Source organism: Podarcis filfolensis (genome assembly GCF_964270895.1).
Source record: "Podarcis filfolensis genome assembly, chromosome: 12".
NCBI classification, from domain to species: domain Eukaryota; kingdom Metazoa; phylum Chordata; class Lepidosauria; order Squamata; family Lacertidae; genus Podarcis; species Podarcis filfolensis.
The window spans coordinates 35,456,710-35,481,937 of NC_139614.1; the positions used below are offsets into that span (position 1 = coordinate 35,456,710).

At 41.1% G+C, this 25,228-nt stretch overlaps 1 protein-coding gene and 1 long non-coding RNA gene across 4 annotated transcripts in view; one reads left to right on the forward strand and one right to left on the reverse strand.

The window, feature by feature from the left end:
* Nucleotides 1-3,666, reverse strand: part of LOC310746327 — a 37,105-nt gene extending 33,439 nt beyond the window's left edge. The window contains exon 1 of the long non-coding RNA XR_014540633.1: nucleotides 3,476-3,666. This is a non-coding gene — a long non-coding RNA (uncharacterized lncRNA). The remainder of the gene's footprint in view (nucleotides 1-3,475) is intronic.
* MALRD1 (MAM and LDL receptor class A domain containing 1) overlaps nucleotides 1-25,228 on the forward strand; it is a 221,905-nt gene that overhangs the window by 141,075 nt on the left and 55,602 nt on the right. For all 3 annotated transcript variants that reach the window (XM_083579135.1, XM_083579137.1, XM_083579136.1), the window contains 4 exons: nucleotides 99-260; nucleotides 5,595-5,752; nucleotides 9,702-9,903; nucleotides 22,051-22,326. In XM_083579135.1, the coding sequence (XP_083435261.1) occupies nucleotides 99-260; nucleotides 5,595-5,752; nucleotides 9,702-9,903; nucleotides 22,051-22,326 (798 nt within the window). The remainder of the gene's footprint in view (nucleotides 1-98; nucleotides 261-5,594; nucleotides 5,753-9,701; nucleotides 9,904-22,050; nucleotides 22,327-25,228) is intronic.

Genomic DNA, 25,228 nt, shown 5'->3' on the forward strand with positions numbered 1-25,228 from the left:
ACAAGACCCAATGATTGTTGGGCTATCAAAGCACCATCCTTGGCTCAAATGGAAGCTTCGACGACAATAAATAAATGTGGTTTTCTTTGTGTTGCCAGGCCAATATACCACCGTCCCAGGAAGCTGTAACTTTGAAACACAAGGCCACGACTGGACTGCTGTGTGTGGATTTACACAAGATCCTGAAGATGAATTTGACTGGTATGTTCACAGCAAAGCTGTCATAGAACCAGGAGGTCCACTCAAGGATCACACACCAGGTAATACGCTGTTTTGGGGAAATGATTGAAAGCTGTTATTCCTGAAACAGATATCCTCAAGCCATTTGCTGAATGAGCCAGGTCAGTGGTGGACACGAAATCAATTTTGTGTGCTGTGCAAGGAGGCAAACTACGGTGAGCAAATGCTACCGGGAACTAATTGGAAAATGCCAATGGATGTTTTGTTTTCTTTGGTGACAATGCAAGCATAAATAAGACACCACAGAAGACAGAGGAGAGATGGGCAAAACAGAGTGCACTGGATTTTGCCTGACAGTGCTGCCTGAACGGGAATAAAATAAGACAGTCTGACGTGGCCAGTTATCAGCTATTTTCATCATTGCTTTAGTTCACAACAGACAGTATAATTTTATAGGTTGTTCTTTTCAATGCAGCCCTGGTGATAGCATTCCCGATGCTCTGCTATGGTTGGGTGCATTTATTTATTCATCTCTTAAGAATGGGCTGCTAAATAATACATAAAGATACTAATTAATCAGAAATCCTTGGGAGAAAATACTGTTCTGGTAGATTAAATATGCCTTCTGTACATTTGCCTGCATTTTTTAAAATAAAAAAACCTGTTAATTAAAGTGGTGCTTGTAAACTTCTCCCCTTCTAGGCCTATTTTGATGAAGAATTAAGGGTAACAAATAGTGCAACAATTGTTGACTACTGTGGCAACTGGCGCATCCAATCTTCTGTTGTAGTAGGTTTACTTGTGCAAGTTGTCTAATGGATTTTCTAAACACTTCCATGGGTCATCACACAAGCATGATGAAAGAAGTATTTTGCTTTAATGCCTATAGCAGTCATTGAGAAAGAATTCAGCTGAGTCCAGCTGATTCACACATGCATCATTTGATCATCTCTTGATTACATACCACATGGCTCTCAGCTGAATGTGTGAAACTCTCTCCATAGAAAGATAGTGACAAGGCTCACTAAATACCTAGAAAGGCAGAACAGGATTACAGTAGCAGGTCTCCCCAACCTCTGTGTGTTCAAGTCAGGTACAGAGCCAAATGCACATAAGCTCTAGAGAAAGACGGTTCACTGAATGAACCAAGGAGGTAAGGACTGCCACTGAACTGCCCTTCACATTTTCTGTGTACTATACTCTTGTCTGAATAGAGCTATTATTTTTGAGTTTACTGTGGATGACAAAAAGTACTAGCTGTGGGGACAATTGTGGCGATACTAGAAGTATTTGTTGTTGTTTGCATCCGTCTGTCTTGAGAGACAATGGAGTTCGTCTCTGGGGATGGTCAAACCGCTGCATAAGCAGCATGGAGTGACCTTCCCAGGGCACAAGCCTGGGCAGTGTGTATGGAGGTCCTGGGCTGCCCAGTCAACAGGACCCCCCTCTCGGCCTCACTGATGTGGTACAAAGGAAAGCAGAGCAATATGTTTGGCACCAGCTTGGCTGCAGGAGTTGCTGGAAGGAGGCCCACAAGGCACCACCCAATCACCTTAAGGACTCCACTCCAGATTTGTGTAGGGTATACTCCTTAGCCTTTTCTTCTCCCAAAGATATCCTGCAAGGCTGTTGAGGTTTAGGTCACAGTTTTCTTTCTCCTAGATGGGCTATCTTTCCAGGTTGGTGAGCCTCATCCGCCCCTCCCTTCGCTCTAGAACATCTTCTTGACCATTGGACCTACTGTTGTTCTCGTCTTTGCATGTAAGGGAAGTCCAACCTTGCTGCATACAGTGGTACCTCGGGTTACATACGCTTCAGGTTACAGACTCCGCTAACCCAGAAATATTACCTTGGGTTAAGAACTTTGCTTCAGGATGAGAACAGAAATCGTGCTCTGGCTGCGCGGCAGCAGCTGGAGGCCCCATTAGCTAAAGTGGTGCTTCAGGTTAAGAACAGTTTCAGGTTAAGAACAGACCTCTGGAACGAATTAAGTACTTAACCAGAGGTACCCCTGTACCTACATTACTAATCATATATGTTATAAAGAATGTTTTGCTTTTTTTTCTGTAGACCAACAGAGCTTCAATTATAGACTCCTTATCCATTGCAAATTTTTAGGCTAAATTTCGGGTCCTCCTCGAGTGTTTCTGCTTTGCTTGAACTCTAAGGCCCTGCTCCAGTTCCCTCAACATTGCAAGGCAGGGTGAGGCATCCCATTTACTCAAGGTTTTCAAGCAGCCCCACACATCACTCTTCCTTGAGCTTCCAAAAACCATTTCAAACCTTTCTATTGACTAGACTAGAAGGTGTAGCCAAATGGCCTCTTGTTAAGCCCCTTCACATAAACCCACTAAAACTGTCAGATCTGGATTAAATGTGCTGTTGCTTTGCTCCAGGAAGGTGATTTTATGTACTTAGTAAAGATACCTGACAAATGAAGACAAAAAGTCAAATGTGGGAAACTTGCAATCAGGATCTTGTGAGGGTTGTTGTTGTTTTTTAATTAAATAATAATAATATTAACATTAGCCAGGAAATGTGATTAGACTGGCATTTCAGTACTGGGAGGAAGCTTTATTACTGCCCCCCCATGCCAGTTTCCCAGTTTCTCTCCTACACTCTGTCTAAGACAGCTACTTGCCCCATGGCACAGTATGGGGGTCACTAATATTGCACAGCCAGTGGTATTTTGTTCCTAGACAGTTGTGTGCTGGAATTCTTCAAATAAGGTAGAGATGGGGAAGCTTAGGCTCAGGGGCCAAATCCATCCTTTCTGGCCTCTCTTATCCTACCTTCAGAACTATCTTCAGACCACACCCTTCACCAGCCTTGCTTTGCACCCTTCTTGAGTGCTTCTGCCTTCCTTGAACTCTGAACATGCTTCTTCCTTACCTGAATAGAGGACTGAGTATGGAGAAACTAACCTACTGTACAAAGGGAAAATTTACACTCACCCCCTTTGCTTCTGACCCTGCCCACCACTGGAATGTGGTCTGCAGAATGTTGCCCAAAAGCAGTTTGGTGCTATGACTGAAAAACTTTCCTCAACCTGGAATAAGGGAATAAAAAAAAAACATTAGATAACCTACTTCAGGGAGTTCAAAGTATTCTTCATCCTTCTTTGTGACAATTGTCCAGTGGTATCTTTATAGGGTATCTACTCATAGCCCAGGATAGGCAGTGAGAAGTGAGCATAACCCTATTAAATTTGTGTCACAGGAGGATCCTTAACCCCAAGATCAACCCTGATGAAGTTATCAGCCAGAAACCAGATTGGCTGATTCAGGATACATACCCATTGCCTATGCCAAAGCTGACTTGCATCTGGAATCAATAAAAGTTGTAGCCATTTCATTCCCAAGCCGGTGCCGTGTCATTTTTGCTGCTTCTACACCTCCAGCCGCCTCCCCGGTGGCCCGCTGTGCCTGGGTTTGCAAAGATGATGGTTTCTATTATCCCACACAGAAGTGTGAGAGAGATAGTCCAAGGATGCTTTAGCTTCTAATGAAGTGCACTTGTCAGAACTTCCTTAGGTAGCGCATTCTTTTGAACTAATCTCAAAGTCTTAATAGGTTTGTTTGCATTTCTTTTCCTGCAGAGGAATACCATCAGCATGACTCCATACAGACTGAGTACCGGATGCAAACATATTGTTCTAATTAAAGATAAGGATGAGGAATTTGAAAGAAACAAGAGGGGCTTAATAAACCTAACAATATTTTGAAGAATTAAAAGATGCCATTGTGGAGACGATCTATATGTCTCTGTATCAAACGCCCTTAGTATTGACCATGTTTTGCAGTTGTACTTACATAATTAACAAACAGAAACTTTGGGAAGCATTATTGGGCTCTGTATTTCCCCCCCTTTTTATTAGAAAACAGAGGGAAAATATTCAACTATTAAAGTAGAGAGGAAAAGGCCGTGGAATGTTTCTGTCAGTATTACAATTTGTATAAGTAAAATTATTAAATATTCATTATATATCCTTTCATTCATTATGCTATATAATTGACAATCTAAGCAGGTCTAACAGCAGTGGTTTTCTTTTCACAGAAACTGGACACACTGCCACTGCCAAACATAACTGACTCCTGTACCAAAAAATTATATAATTAAACAACAGTCCCAAAAAACCTCACAGCCTTCTGGAACATTTGATTTGTCTTTAGAAAAGATAAACATTTTAAGCGCCATTCCTGTCATTTCCTTGTTGCTTTCTAGACCCATAAGGAAACCACAGTGTTTACCGCAACTCCCTTGTCTCAGAAATGATTGGCACAATAATCTAGTGATCTTTCCTACCGCAGTCCCTGGTAATATTTTTGTTGCCACAATTGATTAGACATATCTTCAACAATGAAATGTTCCTCTGAATTTACTAGCACAGTTCTGGATTTTGCATTCCTAAGGGCAGTGCCACAATTAGGGAAAGGGTCATGGTCACCCAGGTAACAGATGGTAGCTGGGTCATCCTCAGAGGGGTTCAGGAGCTAGAGTAAATCACACTGTGGGGGGCACCCCCCTTTCCTTAACTTCCTCCTGCCACTACTGCCACTGCTCCTCTTCATGGTGATAGTGGTGGCAGCCTCTCCTCCTGTGCCACTTCCATTTTTTTAATTTACTTCAGTGGTAAGGCTATCTGCGCCCCACTCTCCCTTTCTCCTTTGCTGTAGGAAGAAAGGAGGTAGAGAGGTAAAGAGCCTCACCAATTGAGTAGAGGTGTGTCTCCCAAGGTGTTTGCCATGGGTGGTTGTTCCTGTTGTCACCCCCCCCCCCCAGCCAGCCTTGGATGCTGGGATGTGGGGAAACCAATGATAACAGCCTCCAGCTGCTTCTCTTGAGCCCCCTGCCCCAGCTATTCCTGTCTGTTGTGTGTGCCATGAGGCCTGCCCTACTCCTCCTAATCTAGCCTGCTGCCCTCAGGTGTGGTGGAAGATGCTGTTCCATCACCAGTGAAGATTCAACTGCTTGTGTGGTTTGCTTCTCTACGTTGAATTGGGGGAGGGCACCATCTTATCCTTCCTGTCAGGCAGCAAAATGTCCTTCATCTACTTATTTATTTAGAAATCAGCTTTTCCCATAGATAGTTGTATGAATAAGCACTAAGTCTCTGCTGCTAGATTCATAAAGATAACATCCCCTAGTCACTCTGGTAGTATGTAATGTCACAATTGTATTTCAAATTAATCCAGAACTACTGCTATTCCTTGGATCTGCATTATCAAGCAGATGGATCAAAAATCCCCACTCATTCAGCTACAAGCATACATTGAAAGTCTGATTGTGAATATAATAACACGCTTAAGAGTTTAACAGGATAACGTCTTGCATCTGACACCCTAAGAGAAATATGTTTCCTTTTGTTTTAAAACATTGTTAATACTAACAGGATTTCTTTTGTCTTCTTGAAGGTAATGGGCACAATTTTTTGTATGTCAATTCATCTACTCAACAAAAAGGGGACAGAGCAAGAATAGTCACCACCCAGTACTTCCCAGCCAGTCTGGGGATATGCACATTGCGCTTCTGGTTTTGGCCATTTAATTCCCCTGAAATTGGATTGCTAAAGGTAAGCAAAACAAGGAATTTAATATCTAGTAGATTATAGTTGTATTATTCATCCTTTTCTTGGTTGCCAGTTCCATTATTTCCCACGCTATAGTCCAACCTGCTTGAAAAAACAAAGTCAACATTGGCAGCGCTACGATGTTCTCATTTCAGAAGAGCTGTGCATGCAGTCCCTCCCAGTCACTGTACACAGTCTCAAAATAATGGTCTTATACAAGAACAACTTATCAACTTATTTTCACACTGTCCAATCTGTTTTGCTAGATATTGCATGTGGAATGCAGTGGAAATGTAATGTAATTGAGGGTGGACATATCTTTCCATTTCAGTTTCTCTCAATTTCTCATATTTCCAGTCTTAAATTCAGTTCTCCACTTTTCAATATCAGTTTGTGGTCTTTTTTTTATCCTCATGAAAAGTCATCAGCATTTTACTGCAGATTTTTCCTAATACACTCATTAAGACTGGAAAAAAATAGCATTTTGCAAAGCGGGTTTCCCTAATAGTGTATGTTATTTTCACTAATATATCCCTTTTTATGAACACATATCTTAGTATTTGAATTTTTGTACATCTTACTCGGCTGGGGAACTACACTGCAATATTTGGAGAAGTGCAAATTTCAAAGGATGGCTTTTGTTTCGGTTCTGTTATTGTTTCAAAAAGATAGGTTCACCTTTAAATGCAAACTGAATCACATTTCTCCACTATCAGTAAATGCACTGCATTCATTCCTGCATTACTCTTTTTTTTACTAAGGCGTATGTGTGTGTGCTGAACTTCGGCTGTGTGATTTAGAGTTGCATGTTCTGCACTGCTGGAGAAACCTGGAGCAAAGCAGTCTTGACTGTTTTCATCTCCATTGTGACTCCCACGGCTCTCTGTGGCTTGTGCTTTTCTTTGAAGCAGCTGTGTATCGGTGTTCCATGCTTGGAACTAGAAAGATTTTCTAGTAATGATGGTGAGGTTCTGTGTACTCAGAAGATTGCTTCTAATGGAAGCCTTGTCCTTGAAGCTACAGATCTTAGGTATGTGATACCTGAAGAACCTCATATTGTTACCAGCGTCCAGAAACTACTGGATTGCTTTTGCAGTAGTTATTCTACTTATGTAATAATACATGCAGAGCATTGACTGCTGAAGGTCACTTTTATGTTGCTCCTGAATTTTGTGCAAACCAGTCCAGGGACCATACATCAGCCATTAATGAGTTTTTCCTGTGTTGAATTTTGTGGACTTTCACATTATACACAGTTACTTGGGAGTATATGAAATTAATCCGGGATTTTAAAATGCAATTTTTTGTGACTTTGTAATATAGTTTTTAATAGTTATTATTTTAAAATCCTTTGCATCGGGTTCCTGTTACATAATTTCCAGAGTGGCAGCTGTGTTCATCTGTTGCAGTAAGAATCTCAAAGAGTCTTGTGGTGCCTTAAAGACTAACATATTTATTATGGTATGGTATAAGTCTACCAAAAAAAAAAAAAGTTAGTGTTTTAAGTATCACAAGACTCATTGTTTTTGCAGATGATAAAAAACAGATTTGTTGGGTTTGTTTGTTTTTTGTTTTTTTAAAAACCTTTAAAAATTATTTCCAGTGGTTGTTTTCTCTGGTGTAAACATACTGGTGTTGTAAAATCATGTATCAGAGGCAGCATTGGATGAATGCCTCTGAAATACAGTAGCAACTAATCAATGCACCAACAGATACAAAATTTGGAGAGTGGAGATGAAAACCTAGGAACATTCAATGTATATTTCTGGCAACACAAAATTCATTTTCCTTAAGGGACAAGTATAAAGGTACATGGTGTAATGTTGTCTGCTGTTCTGTTGAAGAAGCACAGCACTTCTTCTATTGCCTCTCTATTGGATCTCTTCCCTAAAGCGAGTGCCAGGTGTTTCACAGGGATACCCTATCATTTAGGCATTGCAGACATTAATTGGTGCGTAGGCAGGAAGCAACCTCATAACAGTGTCTTGGAATTAAGAGATATCAGTAAGGCAGCTAGAAAGCAAAGTGCTTGTGTTTCAGGAAAAAAGTCAAAACATCTGAGAAGCCCTAAAACAATAAGTGGTGAGGATCAAATGAAAAGTCTTGTACATTTTTAAATAGAAAGAGTTTTAAGGCAAGTCAAATAAATGCCCACGGCATCAGAAATAAATTTAATATTTCCCAAATTTGAAGAATAAATTCATGCTGGTGGAAGCCTCCGACACACACACGTTTCTGTCATGACAGCCAGTGCCAGACTCTTACCGTTACATTCCGGGCTGTTGTACACATAAGCGAAATGCATGTAAGTGGGGAGCCCACTGCAGTACATACAGCCTCTCGCCCAACAGCTGTTGAGTGAGGTAGCACAGCGCCAGCGAGAGCTCCTGTGCGTCATTTTGGAGCCCTTGCGTTCTTTTTGTCTGGACTTTGGGCTCCGGGGAGGGTCTCCTCATGAGCCACAAGGAATTTCCAGCTCTCTCCCACCATTTCAGGTTAGAATTGAAATATTTTCTGATGCTGTGCATCTACACAGTCGTACATAAGTGGTGACTAACCTGGTTCACAGCGTTGTTGTGGGGATAAAGTGGAGGAGAGCTTTACGTATCACCCTGAGCCTGCAACCCCATACAAACTTATCTGGGAGCAAATCCCAATGAAGCTTTCAGTAGATAAGCAGAGGATTGCACAATGAACACCTTTGAGGAAGAGAAGAATATAAATGTATTTTTTCCCTCAGCAAGACTCACAAAATCTACTTCTTCCAATGCAAAAAAGGGAATGATATTTTCCCTCCTCCATTACATATTTGTACTGAGATTGAAGGAGCGAGGCTGTCAGATGAACCATTCAGAACAGTACTCTATTTATTTCTTAACATTCTCAGTATCAGACCTTGGCACCCCATGTTACTTTACTACCTAGATAGAACAAGTTGAGGAGAATAATTGCAGTTTCCCTGTTCAGCATCCCTTCACTGCTGCTTGAACATACTGCCATAATACTGGAAGTTAAAGCAAAAATTAATTCCCCTTGTGATAATATATGTCCAATATTTCAGTTTTCCAGCTTGTTAGGCAGTTCATATTACATAAATTGCTGTGAACTGGGGTGTAATAAATTACAGCAGAGGACAGGCCAATTTCATTAAAAATGACTAATTTTTTTATTACTCCATCTCACTTTTGAGGAAGGAAAACACAGAGTGGATCAGCAAATTTTTGTACTATTTCCCATGATTTGGAAGTGATGCCATGCTGTTCTGTGAAATGCTGCTTAACAAATTCAAGTTTACTTCTGCCAATCAGAGCCTATAGTAGTTCTAAGGGGAGGAAGAAAGGATAAAACCTCAAAAGGATGGCTGAGCTGAGAAGATGGTTTATTTTGGCTTACTGATAAATGCTTCTATGTTTATAAAATCTATCATCGCTATCTTAAGGAGCTTGGTATTGAGCCATCAATTATATTATATTGTATGTGCAAATATGTATTAGGAGATATTTACCCAATTTTTTTGAACTTGTATCTGTGAGTTTTAGAAGAAATAAAAACAACATTTTCAATGCATTTCTAAATAAGGGTCCCAAATCTTTGGAGATGAAAGTACCAGAGGCTTCAATAGGTCTTTCTTTTTATTTAAACTCCTAGACCTTCTTGACCAACAGCTGGCAACTCCCCACACACCCTAAAAACATCCCTGGCATAACACTACATAGGGGAGTATTTAAAATCCAGTTGCTAGAAATGCCCCACTTTTGCTACCCACTTCTCCCTCCATTAATAAAGCTATTTCTCTCTCCCTGTTCAAATACCTCCTGCTTTATCCTCCACTCCATATAATATATTCTCATTGCTATCGTGAATATGTGATTTCTTCTTTCTTGGGCATGCATTATGACACTTCTGTACTTACTAAATTGTTGTTGTATTTTCTGTATTTGGCTATCAATAGGTGTATGCCATTGAAGAATTTGGAATGGATATATTGATGTGGGCAGCAACTGGAAATACAAAAAATACATGGACATATGCAAATGTGGTCCTTTCCAGCAATAGTCCTTTCAAAGTGGCATTTGAAGCAGAAGTAGGAGCTAATGAGCCCATCGAATTTGCTCTCGATGACATTTCTTTCACACCAGAATGTGCATCAGGAGGTATGTACCGTATTTTTCGCTCTATAGGATGCACCGGACCGTAGGACGCACCGGACCATAGGAGGGGGAGAACAGGGGGAAAAAATTCTCCCCCTCCTCTCAGCGGCCTGGAGGCTTTGCTTTGCTTTCGCTGAAGCCGTCTGAAGCCCCCAGAGCTCAGGGAGTTCCCACTGCGCTCCAGGGGCTTCAGGCTTCAGGCGGCTATCCACAAGCCTTTGGAGTGCAGCGGGAACTCCTGCTACACTCTGAAGGCTTGCGGATAGCTACCTGAAGCCCCCGGAGCGCAGCGGGAGTTCCCTGCGCTCTGGGGGCTTCAGGTGGATTCAGCAAAAGCAACGCGAAGCCTCCGGAGCGCGGGGGGAGCTATCCCTCTGCACTTCGTGGGTTTCGCATTGCTATCACTGAAGCCAAAGAGTCTGCATTCACTCCATAGGACGCACACACATTTCCCCTTCATTTTTGGAGGGGGGAAAGTGCGTCTTATAGAGCGAAAAATACGGTAATTCTACAGATGTCGCTGGACACATATACTTAACTCATTATCTGTTTATTAATATATTTATAATAGGTCCCCTCTTTGATATAAATACTTTGGGAACAAGTATGTTATTGTACACAATACGATTGGACTCCCCAAGATACTCAAGTGGTCATTGCATTTGATGTGTGTTTCTAACATGAGTAATTCTATTTCAGGAAAAAAAACATATGTGAGGCACCTCTGAGGACCAAGCTACATGAAACAGTGACAGGGCCACCTGCCACTTACTTCGCCTTAGTACTTCTCCCTATGTATCCCCCCCACACCCACATCCTGGGCTCAGATGCATTACGACCAAGCAGTTTTCCACTTGCCCTGCTTTCTAGGCACAGGTCTGAGCAGTTTTCTGTTTGCCCTACCTCTCCCTGGGAAAAGCTGCTCTTTAGCACTGAATCAGAGCAAACATCAATCCGCTGAAAACCCAATTGACATTTGCTCCAATTCAGCAATAAAACGCGGGTTTTCGCAGGGGAAGATGGCAGGACAAGCGTTGAGCCCTGAGAGAAAGGGGAAGAGATTGCAGGAATGTAAATCATGGACAAGCAGAGGTTCATCATGTGAGATAGGCTTTGATGGGTAGGAGAGAATATATTAATTGCAATTTATCCCTCCAGGCACCTGCATGTGTGGGTTAAACAGAAGTTTAGGATTTTACCCTTGGGCGCAAAATTTGAAAGCATGGGAAGTAGGTTGCAAAGCCTTGTTTTGAGCAAGTCCAGGTATGAAATAAGCTGGCTCTCCCTTTCTTACCATGCTTCTTACCAAAGAATCAGGCAACAAATATAAAAATATAATTTACTTATAATCTTGCTTTTGTTTGACAGCAGTAAAAACTAAGCAGGCAAAATATGTAAATTTGCAGTATAACCAGCTTCAGGCATCTGCCTGAGCTGGAGCAAGTACAGGGTATGCCTGTTCTCATGGCTGGTCACAGGAAGAGAGAGAGGAACAGGAAGTACTATTTGCTTCTTTCTGTCCAGAAGAGGAGCGGAAATGACATCACACAGAGCCCTCTCTGCCACTTGTATTTCCGTGGTCTGAGTATCTACCTATCAGCAATACAGCTCTGTGGTGTTACCACTTTTTATGCTAACCAACAAGAATTTACATATCACCTGTCATGTTGCTCCTTATCCTGGACTGTTTTTGTCCTCTGGATTTATATCTGATGAGGGCAGATCTGCATTTGAAGAGCCTGATTTGCTATTATTATGTCTAGTTTGGCCTCTTGAAGGTAGTTCACACTATAGAAAATCCATTCTTTTTTGTAGGGATATGATCACCCAGGTAAATGCCTTTATTTGAATGTAAATGAGGCAGCTGTGTGCAAATAGTCATTTGTTTAACTCTCCATGTTTAAGAAGACTATTTTGTGTGTGATTGGCAATAAGCAGATGGCAACTGTGGCACTTATGGCTAAGTGAAAAATGATAGCAGTGCTGGAAAATATGCTCATGAATAATATACCACTAGTTGCTGTGCTCTAATTATGACCTCCAATTGCAAAACACCTCTCTCTCTCCAGTGAGTTGTTTAACCCCATGTTTAAAACAATGCCTCTTTTGTCAGGGGTGATAAAAACATATCTTGTGGGAAAGAAGCCGCATACTGGTATTAACTTGAAATATTTGTGGTGCAGCACAACTTTTGCACTTGCGAAAAAAACAAAGAATTGTTTTAATTTCTGCAGCATAGTTCACATGCATCACAATTGACTTTGTATTGCTATTTTCAACCATAACCTTGTGACCTTGGTTATTAACAATTATTTCTATGGATAGGAAACTGAAAATATATGTTTCCAGCCAAAGTTGGGAACTGTTAAAGTGCAATGATTTCAAGGGGAGTTATTTAAGAATAAACTTTTTAAACTCAACCCAGTCAGGGACTTTATGCCTCAGAAGGGTTGTTAATAATCAGGTATATATATTTTAGATGATGATAGGTCAAATCTGACAGCCTTATAAATCCAAGGTTTACTGTGTGCATAACCTTTGCTCAAACTGCTTCAAAAATTGCACGATTTTGTCCTTGTTAGTCTGGCAGCAAAAACCAACTGATGCTGGTTTGGTTGACATTCACTCTAGTTGACATCAGTGGTATGGCGCCACAGTGAGAGATCAGTAAATCACCAACACGATGGTGTATTATATTAGAAGACCTTTGAATTATGGATATGGCATTGCAGCTGTTTCTTGGTTTGGATCACTGCTCACAACTTCCAGTGTGAAAACACCAGCATCATCAGAATACAAGTCTGAGAAACTCTGCCTGTGCCATTGTTTTGCAATGGTTTCGGCTACACAAATAAATAATATTCGTAAATAATATTTGTAAATGTAAATATAAAGGTGACATTATATTTAAATAATGAAATTAATAATAATAATATCGAACACCAGTGTTCGTAGATCCTTTGTGCTATGACCTTGACTCTGATATTTACTGTATTTTTCGCCCCATAGGGTGCACCACCCCATAGGGCACACCTAGTTTTTTGGGGGGGGGGGAAATAAAGAAAAAAATATATTTTCCCCCCCAGGCGCGGGGCTGGCACCCACTGTGCCTCCAAATATCCCTCTTCTACTTTCACATGGGACAAAAGGTCCCACAAAAGTGAAGTGAGGTAGAGATTCTTGGCCCAGCTTTAGTTTGAACTGTGATCTCATGAAAACATACAGATAGGAAACAGGCATAGAGCATTCCCAGTTAATCAAGGCTTATTATGGAATTACATTCATTTTTTAAAAAATAGGCAGGAAGACTCTACAGCCAATTCTGCTCAATTAGAGGGGACGGACTGTCTCTCTTTGATGAAAAGCAACAGCTCCTTAACTTTTTACCTTTTAGGTAAAGCACACTTTCTTCTCCCCTTTCCCCATATTTTTCTTCATATATTTGTATAAAAGCTTTGCGTTTTAAGAATGGATTTGTGTGTGTGTTTTGCACACAGCACTTAGCTTTGTTCCACATTTTTTTCCAACTCAAGATAAAGGAATAATATGAGAACTTGCCGTCACACTTTTCTTGTAATGTTCTCTTCCCTTAAAGGATTGCTTTGTTGCTGCAGACTTTTTGTCTTTCTTTCTGCATTATTACTTCTCCAGCCTCACTTTAATTACTTTAGGTTTCCCAGGGCAACATGTTCTAAATGGAAGCAATCACAATTTAGCTGGTTGGTAGCTCTAAGCAATAAAGCATTATCAACTTCTTAAGTTCACCAGAGGTTTTATTTTTTAAAAAAACAGCAAGACCTCATTAGACTAGGGGATTTTGCTAGAATGCTGCCCCCCCCACCCATTTTTAAAAAATGTCCGTGAGAAAGTATGATCTTGTGTCCTTACAGTAAAATGCCAGAGTAACTTCAATACTTCATTCATTGTAAAACTGGGTGTTGTCATCTGCTGATGCTTCTGAATATTGTTCTCTTCAACATGCGTTTTTCCGTTACTGACCTACTTAGGTGCTGTATATTTGAAATTGTGGTGCTGAGTCATGTTCAGCCTTAATGTATTTAGTTACTGTTCATAATAGGGAGCATTTCATAGTGTAGTTTCTAGTGTTTTCTTACATTGTACTTTCTGGAATCTTGGAGTTCTCAGCTGCCTGTTATGTATTTGGAGCGTAGAGACACTGTTCAAAGTGTGCTTTTTGAACCTCTTGAGCTCCTGTAGTTTGCTGTAGTGGCTCATAAAGGTAAGGTAAAGGTACCCCTGCCCGTACGGGCCAGTCTTGCCAGACTCTAGGGTTGTGCGCTCATCTCACTCTATAGGCCGGGAGCCAGTGCTGTCCGCAGACACTTCCGGGTCACGTGGCCAGCGTGACAAGCTGCATCTGGCGAGCCAGCGCAGCACACGGAACGCCGTTTACCTTCCCGCTGGTAAGCGGTCCCTATTTATCTACTTGCACCCGGGGGTGCTTTCGAACTGCTAGGTTGGCAGGCGCTGGGACCGAACGACGGGAGCGCACCCCGCCGCGGGGATTCGAACTGCCGACCATGCGATCGGCAAGTCCTAGGCGATGAGGTTTCACCCACAGCGCCACCCGCGTCCCTGTAGTGGCTCATAGGTGGGGTTTATTTCAGACATATTAGGTAGCAATAGAGGTCAATTGTATTTGAAAGGCTTGCTTGATCCTTGATCTTTCCTACTACCCCAGCACAACAAAGCTAACAATATCAGGAAGAAGTAGAGCAACGGATTGCAGTGTTCAATTCACATACCTGGGAATAGTCCTCTGGGCTTCTGTTTCCTTTGATGGTTGGAGACAAAACATGACTGTACAATAGTAACAGCTCAGACTGCAGTTCTTATTTCATTCCTTGACTGCCTAGCTTCAGTCCTAGTCCCTGGAGCTACTGCAATGCTGAATTGCAATATGTAACATCGGGGGGGGGGGATAAAATCCTCTGGGCAAATCATACAAACCTAATGCAATCAATAGTGAAATAAAATAAATCTTGATTTTGGAGATGATTTGGAAAATGAAAACTGGGCTAGAACTATATCTGTGTAAATTTAGCCATGACCAGCTTTGTGTTTAGGGTGTTCTAGACAAAGTGCTCTCCAGCAGGCCTGTTCCTCCACTGACTAGATAAAAGAGTAAAATCAAGGGGGGGGAGGGAAATCACAGCCATACTTTAAAATGTACTTTTAGTATTTTAACTAAGTACAGATTAAAATCCCCTCATCTTTGTATGCATCTGGGTAGATGCTTAGAATCAATAAGATTTTTCTCAGGAGCTGAAAAGAGGAGAATGAAGGCACCTGCTTGATCTCAATAGGCAGGGAATTCCAAAATGTAAGCGATATCATGCTAAGCAATCAAGTTCTTACAAATACAGAACAGGTACCTGTAGTAGTGCCAGTTCAAAGTGGCCAATCAAAGTGGTCTAGTGGGCATATATGCCACTCTAGGCCACTGTAGGAATTTAAAGTGACATTTAGGCTTGTACTAAACTGAAGTGTTTTTTTGTTTTACTTTTAAAGGAGAGCCCAAGGCAAGCATCATCAGGGAGCCCTGCCAGGGTGTTGGGATCCTGGCAGCTGGCCCAAGATGTCAGATTCTGACTCTGGCCCTGGAATTGAGTTCATGTTCTTCTTGCACTGCAACAGAATGAAAGCAAAAGGGAAATTCAGAGGGACTTGAATGGGAGTTGGAATACTGCTTTCACAGTTCTGCTTTTCACAGTCGGACTATCAAAACTGGGTAGCCAGTTTACTTGCTTTCCTTTTTTTGACGGCTCCATTCCCTGATCTCTTCTTTAAGTCTACAAAATGATGGAAAGATTGTATTGGCCACTCCTGTTAGTAACAGCTTCTATGTCTAGATTCAGGTATGGACATCTGGAGCCCCATTCTACCTCAAATGCTCTCAAGCACTGTTAGAGATTGTTTGCTGATGTGTGGTGCAATTTGTTACAACAGCAGCTTTGTTTCATAAATGCAATCTAGAGGGGGAATTCAGAAACATGAGCAAGAAGAACACTTTGAATTTGTCTGTGAGTCAGGAAGCCTATGCTGTCCCATCAAACTCTAATGTTTCCCGAGCAGATGGCCTCTGGGGTAGATTAGAACTAGATTACCTATTCCTTTATAGACCAAAAGCAAGACCTTGGGCACTCGCTCCCTGAATTATAGGCATCAGTAGTCTGTTTAATGCTTTGGTGAACACTCATGATAATTCACAACCCTGTCAGGAAGCCCATAAACATTGAAAGTTTGACTTTGTGAACATTGCAATGATCAGTCAAGTATGATACTTGTCCTTGTAGAGATCAGTTCTTTCCTGCAAATGAAGGTACACATGGAATGCTAACACTTTGTTGCTTTGGGGTTTCAATACAGCTGGGAGTCTTCTTATGCTGGGAGCCTTAACTGGTATAATTTTGATTTATTCAGCATTGCAGAAGAGCACTGTTCTTTTTGTGTCTGTTTAGTTTGAGTATCTACAGTCTAAACAGGGATAGAAATTCAGGGTCTAGTGAATAATTGAAAATTCACTATTTATTTCACAGGGTTTTGCTGTTAATTGCAGTTCTGGATCTGCAGATTTCTCTTGATCAGAAAAAGCTCTTAAGAATAAATAGTGTGTCTAAATTCCCTTTTATGGGATGAAATCCTAAGCACACATATGGATGTAAATCCTATTGAACAGATTAGCTTGCAGTCAATAAGAAAATATCTCCCTGTTTGATTCCTCCAAATGTTTTTTTTAAAAAAACTGGATTTGCTTTTGCTTTGTTAGTCATTGCTTATCCATTTGTACTTCTGCATTGTCACACACACTCTAGTTTTTTTAATTGTGCTCAAGTAGTGCTAAATGCTGCCTCAAAAGTGCCTTCCCTATTTGTTCAAGAGGATGAGAGGGCAATCGTAATCACAAGAAGGTGGCATGAATTAAGCCATCGTAAATTAAGTGGGGGCAAAATATGCCAGATCCACACTCTGTTCAGAAGTAGGGCTGCTGCTGGTTGAGCAGGTATATTGAGAGCCAGTGCGGTGTAGTGGTTAAGAGCGGTAGTCTTGTAATCTGGGGAACCGGGTTTGCGTCTCCGCTTCTCCACATGCAGCTGCTGGGTGACCTTGGGCTAGTCACACTTCTTTGAAGTCTCTCAGCCCCACTCACCTCACAGAGTGTTTGTTGTGGGGGAGGAAGGGAAAGGAGAATGTTAGCCGCTTTGAGACTCCTTAAAGGGAGTGAAAGGCGGGATATCAAATCCAAACTCTTCCTTTTCTTCTAAGCCTGGGAGAGGGAAAGCAAACTTTTAAATAGTGTTTGAGTTACACCACTCTTTTTGTCTGGTTCCCAGGTCACTGATCTTGCTGAATGGGTTTGGATGTACTGTAGCCTAAGTCCCCTTCCCTCCTGCCACACCCACACCACACTGCTTTTCCAGGGCTTGCACTGGTTTAAGATCCACATGGGTCCTGGCTGAGCTGACTTGGAGGAGATACACCAGTGTTTTTCTGGCTGAGAACTTAAGTTAGTGTAGCCCTGTTGAGCTGGAAACCTCCCAGCTCAGCTAATGATGTACCAGGTCTTCACTCACGCCAGCAGATTTGGCATTAGGACTGCACCCTGGGTCTAGTAATTATTATATTGACTTAATGTACATCTTACTCTTCCACCTTTTCTGATATTTGTGGGAAATAATTCAAATCCTGACCAAGGAAATTTGTCCCTATGCTGATATCAAACTTTTTCAACACTTGAAAGTACTTTATCAATGTTTATTATTTAATATTGAAATGAAATGTCTTTAGGGCAGGTAGAAGAAAAGGGCATCTGAAAACAAACCACTTATTCAATCCTAAGGCTGCAATCCTAAACCCGGTGGGACTTACTACTACATAATCATGCACAGGATTTTCATAATTTAAGAGGGGATTAAAAAATTTTGCATCATGCCTAGAAACCATCACTACTGCTAGAAGACAGTATTGAGGAGCCACTGGGAAGTACTCTCTGCAGACAGAGATGTCTTGTTTAGCCATCAGTCAGTCAGCTGTTCTTAACCTAAAAGGTTGTATCTAACAGGATGTAATTTCCAAGTGTTGCTAAGGCCCCAAGAGTCTGATCTGAGTTCAGTAGAGTGCCAGCCTAGTTCATGACTTCATTGCTTTGGCTACTAGTGAGGGCACAAATCATCTGGAGGACCTGCCAACTGCCTACCAAGGAGTTAGGCTTACTGTGATCAGCAATTGCTGGCAGTTCTAACTGCCCAAGTGAAATGATGCATTTAGTACTGTAACTTCCAAACCATCCATAATTCTTTGCTAAGCGAGAGGAAAACAATAACGCACAAAATAGCTTTCCGTACTCCCCCACCCCCCGTAACATATAAGCACAATATTGTATCCCACTAGTAGTAGCAACAAACTACTATAATGGTACAAAGCTGTATGAAAATATTCTAATTTCTAATGTGTTAGGAGCCTGCGCTCTTCTTTGGGGATCACAGAAACCATTGACGTATATTAGCATTGGACACAACCGCAAGATTTGTGCTGTATCTGTAGCTTTAAACACTTTAAGATCCAGATCTGTTTGTGTGTTATTTTGTGGTCTCATCACTTCATTTTGTGGTTTGCGTTCCAGGCTACTCTGTATAATCTAAAACTCTGTGGCCCCCATTCACCATAATGGGGAATCTAAAAACAGCTATAATGTTTTCCTTGACCAAAATGGATGGAATAGTTGGGCGGGGTATACATAAAAAATATATTATTTATTACATGGAAGCTCATTAAGACTGTATTAGACCTGCCAAATTGCAGATAAATAGGTCCAGAAGCTTTTAGTGGGAGAAATGATTCATTTCCCTCCATAATCCTTCAAGAGTAGGGGAAAGCACAGGGGATGGGTGGGAGTCTTGTTCTTTCTCACCTTAAAATAATTAAGAAGTGGCCAAGTGATGCGTATTCTTGCTTGTACATGTTTTAAAAGTTTGAACCATCACACCAGCTTTTCCATTCCACCTGTTTTTTGTGCAATCCAGAAGGCTTCCTGTAATGTATTTTTTGTGATTTAATTGTTTTATCTTTTTGTAAACCGCTTTAAGTTTTTTGGTTTTTGTTTGTATCAAGCAGTGCATAAATTTTATGAAATTAAATGAATAAATGTTGGCTCGTCTGGTTCGCCATACTAGGAATTTTCTGAGTCAGCTCTCAAGCATTGTAGTTTCAGTTCTGCGTTACAAGGTGCAACCTCCTGGTTCCCCCTCCATAAACCATTTGTGTTAGAATTATTTCTGTTTATGTATCCTCTGTGTGGCCTTCTCTTCGTGATGCTTTTCATCTCTAGTACATCTTACAACATGAGACTGTCTGGAATGCTGCCTGTAGAGTTCTGATTAGCAATTTGTTTATTTATTGTTAAAGTAGAGCAATGTTTGTTTGTTTTTTTAAAAAGCAACCTAAAATGAAGCTTTTGGAGTTGTTATTCCTTTAAAAATCCCCCACTGCTGTGCTTTAACAAAAAAAAAAAAAAAAAGCCCACAGAAAAGCTAGGGAAAGATAAAAATATATAGTAAAACACAGAACTATACAATATGAAAAAAGTCCAGAAACAAAGCAACAGAACGACACAAGGTTTTGTGAGCACCCTGACATTGCCCTTCAGGAAGGCAGCAAAAAATCCCAGTTCACCTCATTAGTTGGCCCACGCAGAGCCAATGCACACCCCTAACATATGTTTTCTTGACAAAAGCCTTAAGAGCAGCATTTTTCTCTTAAATTCATTAGAAATTCACATTGTTTCAGTAAATATGGGTACAGTCATCAGAGTTTGTTAGTTCTTACCAAAGCAGAAATTGGTGGTTTTTAAATATAATTTTGCTTTGTTGGTATATACACGGTGCACACAGGAGAAAGTTAACTATGCCAAAGTCCCACTGAAATTAATGGGATTTTGGAACTTCCTGTGCTTAGTTCACAGTGCATCATCAGCACGCTAAACTTTCCCTGGATTGTGTCCTCTGTGTTTTGGTTACAATGGTCACTCCTCTATGGAACTATTGTGTCACGGAATGTCACAGAAAATGAGTCCTTGGGTTTTAGATTTTATGTGGTATAAATGCTTAGAGTGTCAGATAGGGCCCAGGGAAACCAAGGTTCAAATCCTCATCAGCCGTGAAACTCTCTGAGTGATCTTGGGCCCATCATTCTCTCTCAGCTTGGCCAGCATCACGAGTTAGTTGTGAGGATAAAAGGGGATGGGCAAGAACTCTGCACATTGAGCTGAGGTGCTTGAGTAAAGGGTATGAAAATATAATAAATAGTATTGTAGCTCTTTTAATGGGTGTGCTGGTTCCGGGGGGTTACCATGCAGCATGGTCCGAGTCCAGTCCGAGGTCAAGGGTGTGGTATGGAGGCTGTGCGTCAAGGCTGAAGCGGGGTCCAAGGCAAGGAGTTGGGTGAGGTCAAGAACTCTGGCAGAAGAGCAGGACAGGGTCCAGGCAGGAACAGGTTTCCAGCGACGTTGCTCCCGCAACCTGGGACTGGGCTGGCTGGCTTTTATCTGCCCCGAGGCATAGGGCGGCCCCAGTCCACAGGTGACTTGCCTCTCTTGGCCTGGAGGCAAGCACTCCTCCTGCAAGAACTTAGTTCCCTCTGCCTCTCTGCCCTGAGCCTCTGTAGGCTGGAGAGGCTGGAGGGTTACTGGACCCAGAGGCAACCTGGCGGGACTGAGAGTGGAGCACCTGCAGGCAATGGGTCCTCGATCACCTCTGGAGCCAGAGCAGACTCAGCTGGTGTCTGCTCCTGAGGATCTGGCACAGGTGAGAACCCTTCAGGTTCAAGTCCCAGCCTCAGCTCACCTGGTTCTGGAGGTGGGGACTCCTGTGCAGGCTGGGATTCCTCAGGTTCAGCCTCTAAATCCAATTCCCAGGCCATCACAATGGGGCACCATCACTCACACAAGAAGTTGCATCATTGTCCACTTTGAATGGCAAATTGGCAGTAGCATGCTATACTTAATACCATTTTAGGATAGTGCAATTACAAAGAAGGAGTGAATGGGTATGTTTATTACCTGAGATGTTGATACTTAAAAATATCCTGAAGGGGGAGAACCTCATTTATGTCACATAATAAACAGCAATGTGTTATACTTCCGATTTTTTCTAAATTGAAACATTTCATTTTGACTATATATAAATGTTTATTACTGCCTTTCTGCTCCCGGAACCAAAGAATACCACAGCATATATCTGTGTTAGCTATGTCAACAGTAAGATTTAACTAATTCCAGCCAAAGTTTGGTGCTAGAAGAAATACTGGATCATTAATGTTAATGAAACGTGCAAAGAGTTGAAAAAACCACAAGTCTTTAGTGTATAGCTTTGGACTGGATTTATGGAGATAAGAATTTGACCAACCATCAGATATTTCTTCACTGAATCTCAGGACCACCACTTTTCATTCTTAACTATATTGGCCTCTCAATCCTAAACACGTTTATTTTGATGTACTCCAATTGATTTCTTTCTCAAACCTCCTTCTAAATAAGCTTGCTTGAATCATAGCCTTGGTCCTTATGTATCCTGACCTCTGTTAAATTCTTTTTCCAAAGAGCAAGTTGTCAGAATGGCATAAATACTTAGGCCCTAATTCTGCCAAGGAGTTAAACACTCTCATTATTCAAGGCAAAGAGGATGACTCTTTTTCAGAAGTACAAAAAAGAAAAAAAGAAAAAGAAGGTTTGACTGCCTGTGATTATAAAGGAAATTAAGGTTACAATGCCAAAAAAATACTTACTTGGGAGTATGCCCTATTGAATTCAGTGGGATTTTCTTCTAAATATAAATGCATAGGCTTGTGCAGCAAGTTGCAGCAATCTTACCTTTGACTCAATATCTCCTATGTCAGATGCATTATTCCAGAAAGAAGTGGTTAAAAAGCTGAAACTAATTCAAAGCATGCCTACTCAGTGAGAAATAACTTACTCCCATGTAAGTGTGGAGCCTAAGTTCACTCTGCAGATTTCTGAAAACAGTAGCTGATAGGGTAAGAAGGCTCCCTGAGAAGGTAAGGAGGCTCCCTGGCCCTGTAATTCAAGCAGGTCATCTGATAATTGAAATTCTTTTTCACATCCTTTCCCCCTAGGACCAATTGTACCACAACCTCAAACCTGTGGCAGTGACAGATTCACATGCAGCTACGTAAAGCAGTGTGTGCCTCTTTCTGCAAAGTGCAATGGAGTGGAAGATTGCACTGATGGGACTGATGAAATGGCATGCCCTACTGAGCAACCTCCCACAGGCTCCCCGAGACATTGCAAGGAAGCAGAATTCCAGTGTGCTAACAAGTCGTGTATCCCATCACTCCTGAGATGTGATGGTGTGGCCGACTGTAGGTTCAATGAAGATGAAGCCAATTGTCGTAAGTTCATTGTATACAAAAACTACAACCCAAAATCAATGTAAAATATTATGATTCTATGGGTAATGTTTGATTTACTTATTTTTACTTAAGCCCCTGCCCACTGTTGTTGTTTAGTCGTGTCCAACTCTTCGTGACCCCATGGACCAAAGCACGCCAGGCACTCCTGTCTTCCACTGCCTCCCGCAGATTGGTCAAATTCATGTTCGTAACTTCAAGAACACTATCCAACCATCCCATCCTCTGTCGTCTCCTTCTCCTTCTCTCAATTTTTCCCAGCATCAGGGTCTTTTCCAGGGTGTCCTTTCTTCTCATGAGGTGGCCAAAGTATTGGAGCCTCAGCTTCAGGATTTGTCCTTCCAGTGAGCACTCAGGGCTGATTTCCTTAAGAATGGATAGGTTTGATCTTCTTGCAGTCCATGGGACCCTGCCAACTAGTATAACATAATATTGAATGATATGTCACATGGGCGAATAACAAAGATAAGCCCCAGGGGTCTTTAGAAATTCCCAGTGCACCCTACAGCAATCTTATCACATTTGAGGCAAATTATAATTTATAATTTGCCTCAATTATTACTGAATTATTATTGAGTCATCAGGGCTGGGAAACTGGTACTTAAAGGTCTGACTTGGTCATAGTCTCTACTTGAGACAGCAGAGTAGGAATGGCTCCAGCTACTACTTATTCCAAACATTTGCAGCATCAATATAATAACAGATCAATTTTGTGCATATAAGGAGTCTACATTTTCCTGCCCTCTGATGTTATTAAGAAGTAGAATTGACTTTTAGGTGATGAAAAATTAAAGGCATGGCTCCATGACACCCTCCCATATAACAAATTTCTTCCTTGAGTTTAAACCATTTGGGTTGAATACCCGTGATAAAGACATCTTTGTGTGCGTGCGTGTGCGTTCTTGGACTGATGGAAGTTTCAAAATAGTTAAGATAATTTTATAAGAGATGAAAAACCAAAATAAGGTATGCACCTCAGTTACTGGCAAGACCTAGTAGAGGCATATGTATGCTCACTGGGAGTTAATTTAATTTAAAATTTTATTTTAATTAAGAGTTAACAGCTAATTTAATTTAAAATACTGTTTATACAGTATATTTGGAATACAGTGGTACCTCGGGTTAAGTACTTAATTCGTTCCGGAGGTCCGTTCTTAACCTGAAACTGTGCTTAACCTGAAGCACCACTTTAGCTAATGGGGCCTCCTGCTGCCGCCGTGCCACCGGAGCACAATTTCTGTCCTCATCCTGAAGCAAAGTTCTTAACCTGAGGTACTATTTCTGGGTTAGCGGAGTCTGTAACCTGAAGTGTATGTAACCTGAAGCGTATGTAACCCGAGGTACCACTGTATTGGCACTGGAGGTAAGCCCATTTGCATGTATGGCAATTTTGTTGGTTCAAAAATGACGAATAAAGAAAAGAAAAGATGTCCTCACTCCAGAGCTCTGTATATATAAAAATGGGCGCATAAATCTCCTTGTATGAGTGGACTTGCTCATTTACTTCAGGGGAAGGCACAGCTATTTTTATGAATCCCTTTGTGCTGCCTCTCATGGAAGCGAATGAGATAGCACTTACAGATAGAACTTATTTCTGCTCATGTTTCTGCAAGAGAGCACAAATAAGAAAATCTCATCATATTGATAGATCTGGGTTACAATTCTAAACTCAGTTTTCTAGGAGTAAGCCTTGTTAAATTCAATGGGACTTAATTGTGTGTAAATTTATATAGAGATTACACTGTTAGGCAGCAATCCTCTGCACATTTACCTGGGAAAAAGTCCTATTAAAAATATAAAAATAGTATGCTGTAATCTACTGAAAAGCAATATACCATGTTCTATTTCTTTTTAGTATTAACGTGCTACACATTTGTATTAAATGTTTGCGACTGTCATGAGGGCTAGCAGACATAAAACATTGTTACATGTGTGTGTTTTACGTTATCTCTCCTGAACTAGCAAGCCATGTGGCTCCTATCATTTAATGCATATTGTTTCCCTTCCTGTTATAAATTCCTGATCTGTACCGCAAGCCACCTAGATCCTTTCCCGAGTTTTGAGCCCCAGTTTTTATTGAGTGAAAATTCCTTTCCCAGACCAGGCACTAGACTGGGGTGGTGTAGTTGAATATGTTCTGTAGAGATAAAACTTAAATCCAGAATGAAAAGGGAGGCAATCAGAAAATCTTTCACTCAGATCTTTGTAAACCCTCATCTCCACTACTACTGCCACCACAAAATTCTTGCCATGTGTGATTTAAAGATTTGTGTAGACAGGAGGATTCCAGCAGTGCTGACAGAAGAGCTTGATAGTAGGGTATATATATTAATGTTGCATTATAACGATTAATATGGTGGATTTTATTTCCTGCTCTGTCTTCCAGAAGCATGAAATTACTGCTTATGGTTACAAATGTTGTACTTAGCCAGTCCTTCCACCATCCCAAATTCTTACAAACAGGATATATTCTCACTTATTTATTTTATTTTTTAAAACTGCATGATTTAAAACAGAGAAGGAATAAAAATTGAATTAATGGTAGGTCGGTATACATTGCTCATTTGCCCAAGTAGAGTGTGGCTTCACTGCTGACAGCAATGACTGAAAAATGATTTTCCTGTCCTTTATTCTGCCATTAATAGGATCTGGGTTGTATCCCTATAAGCCTTGAAAGACAGACAAAGTGTTAATGAATTTTATTTTATTTTTAAAGGGCTGAGTCTGTTTTCCCCTACCTCCATCCCCTGTGGTGGAAGCAAATATAGTTGCACCCACAAAAACTTCATTAGCATTCAAGATTCAACATAAATGTCATATTAGCATCATGAAACATTAATAGGATGGTGTTAATTGTCCCTCACAAAAGTCAGTTTTAAGTATC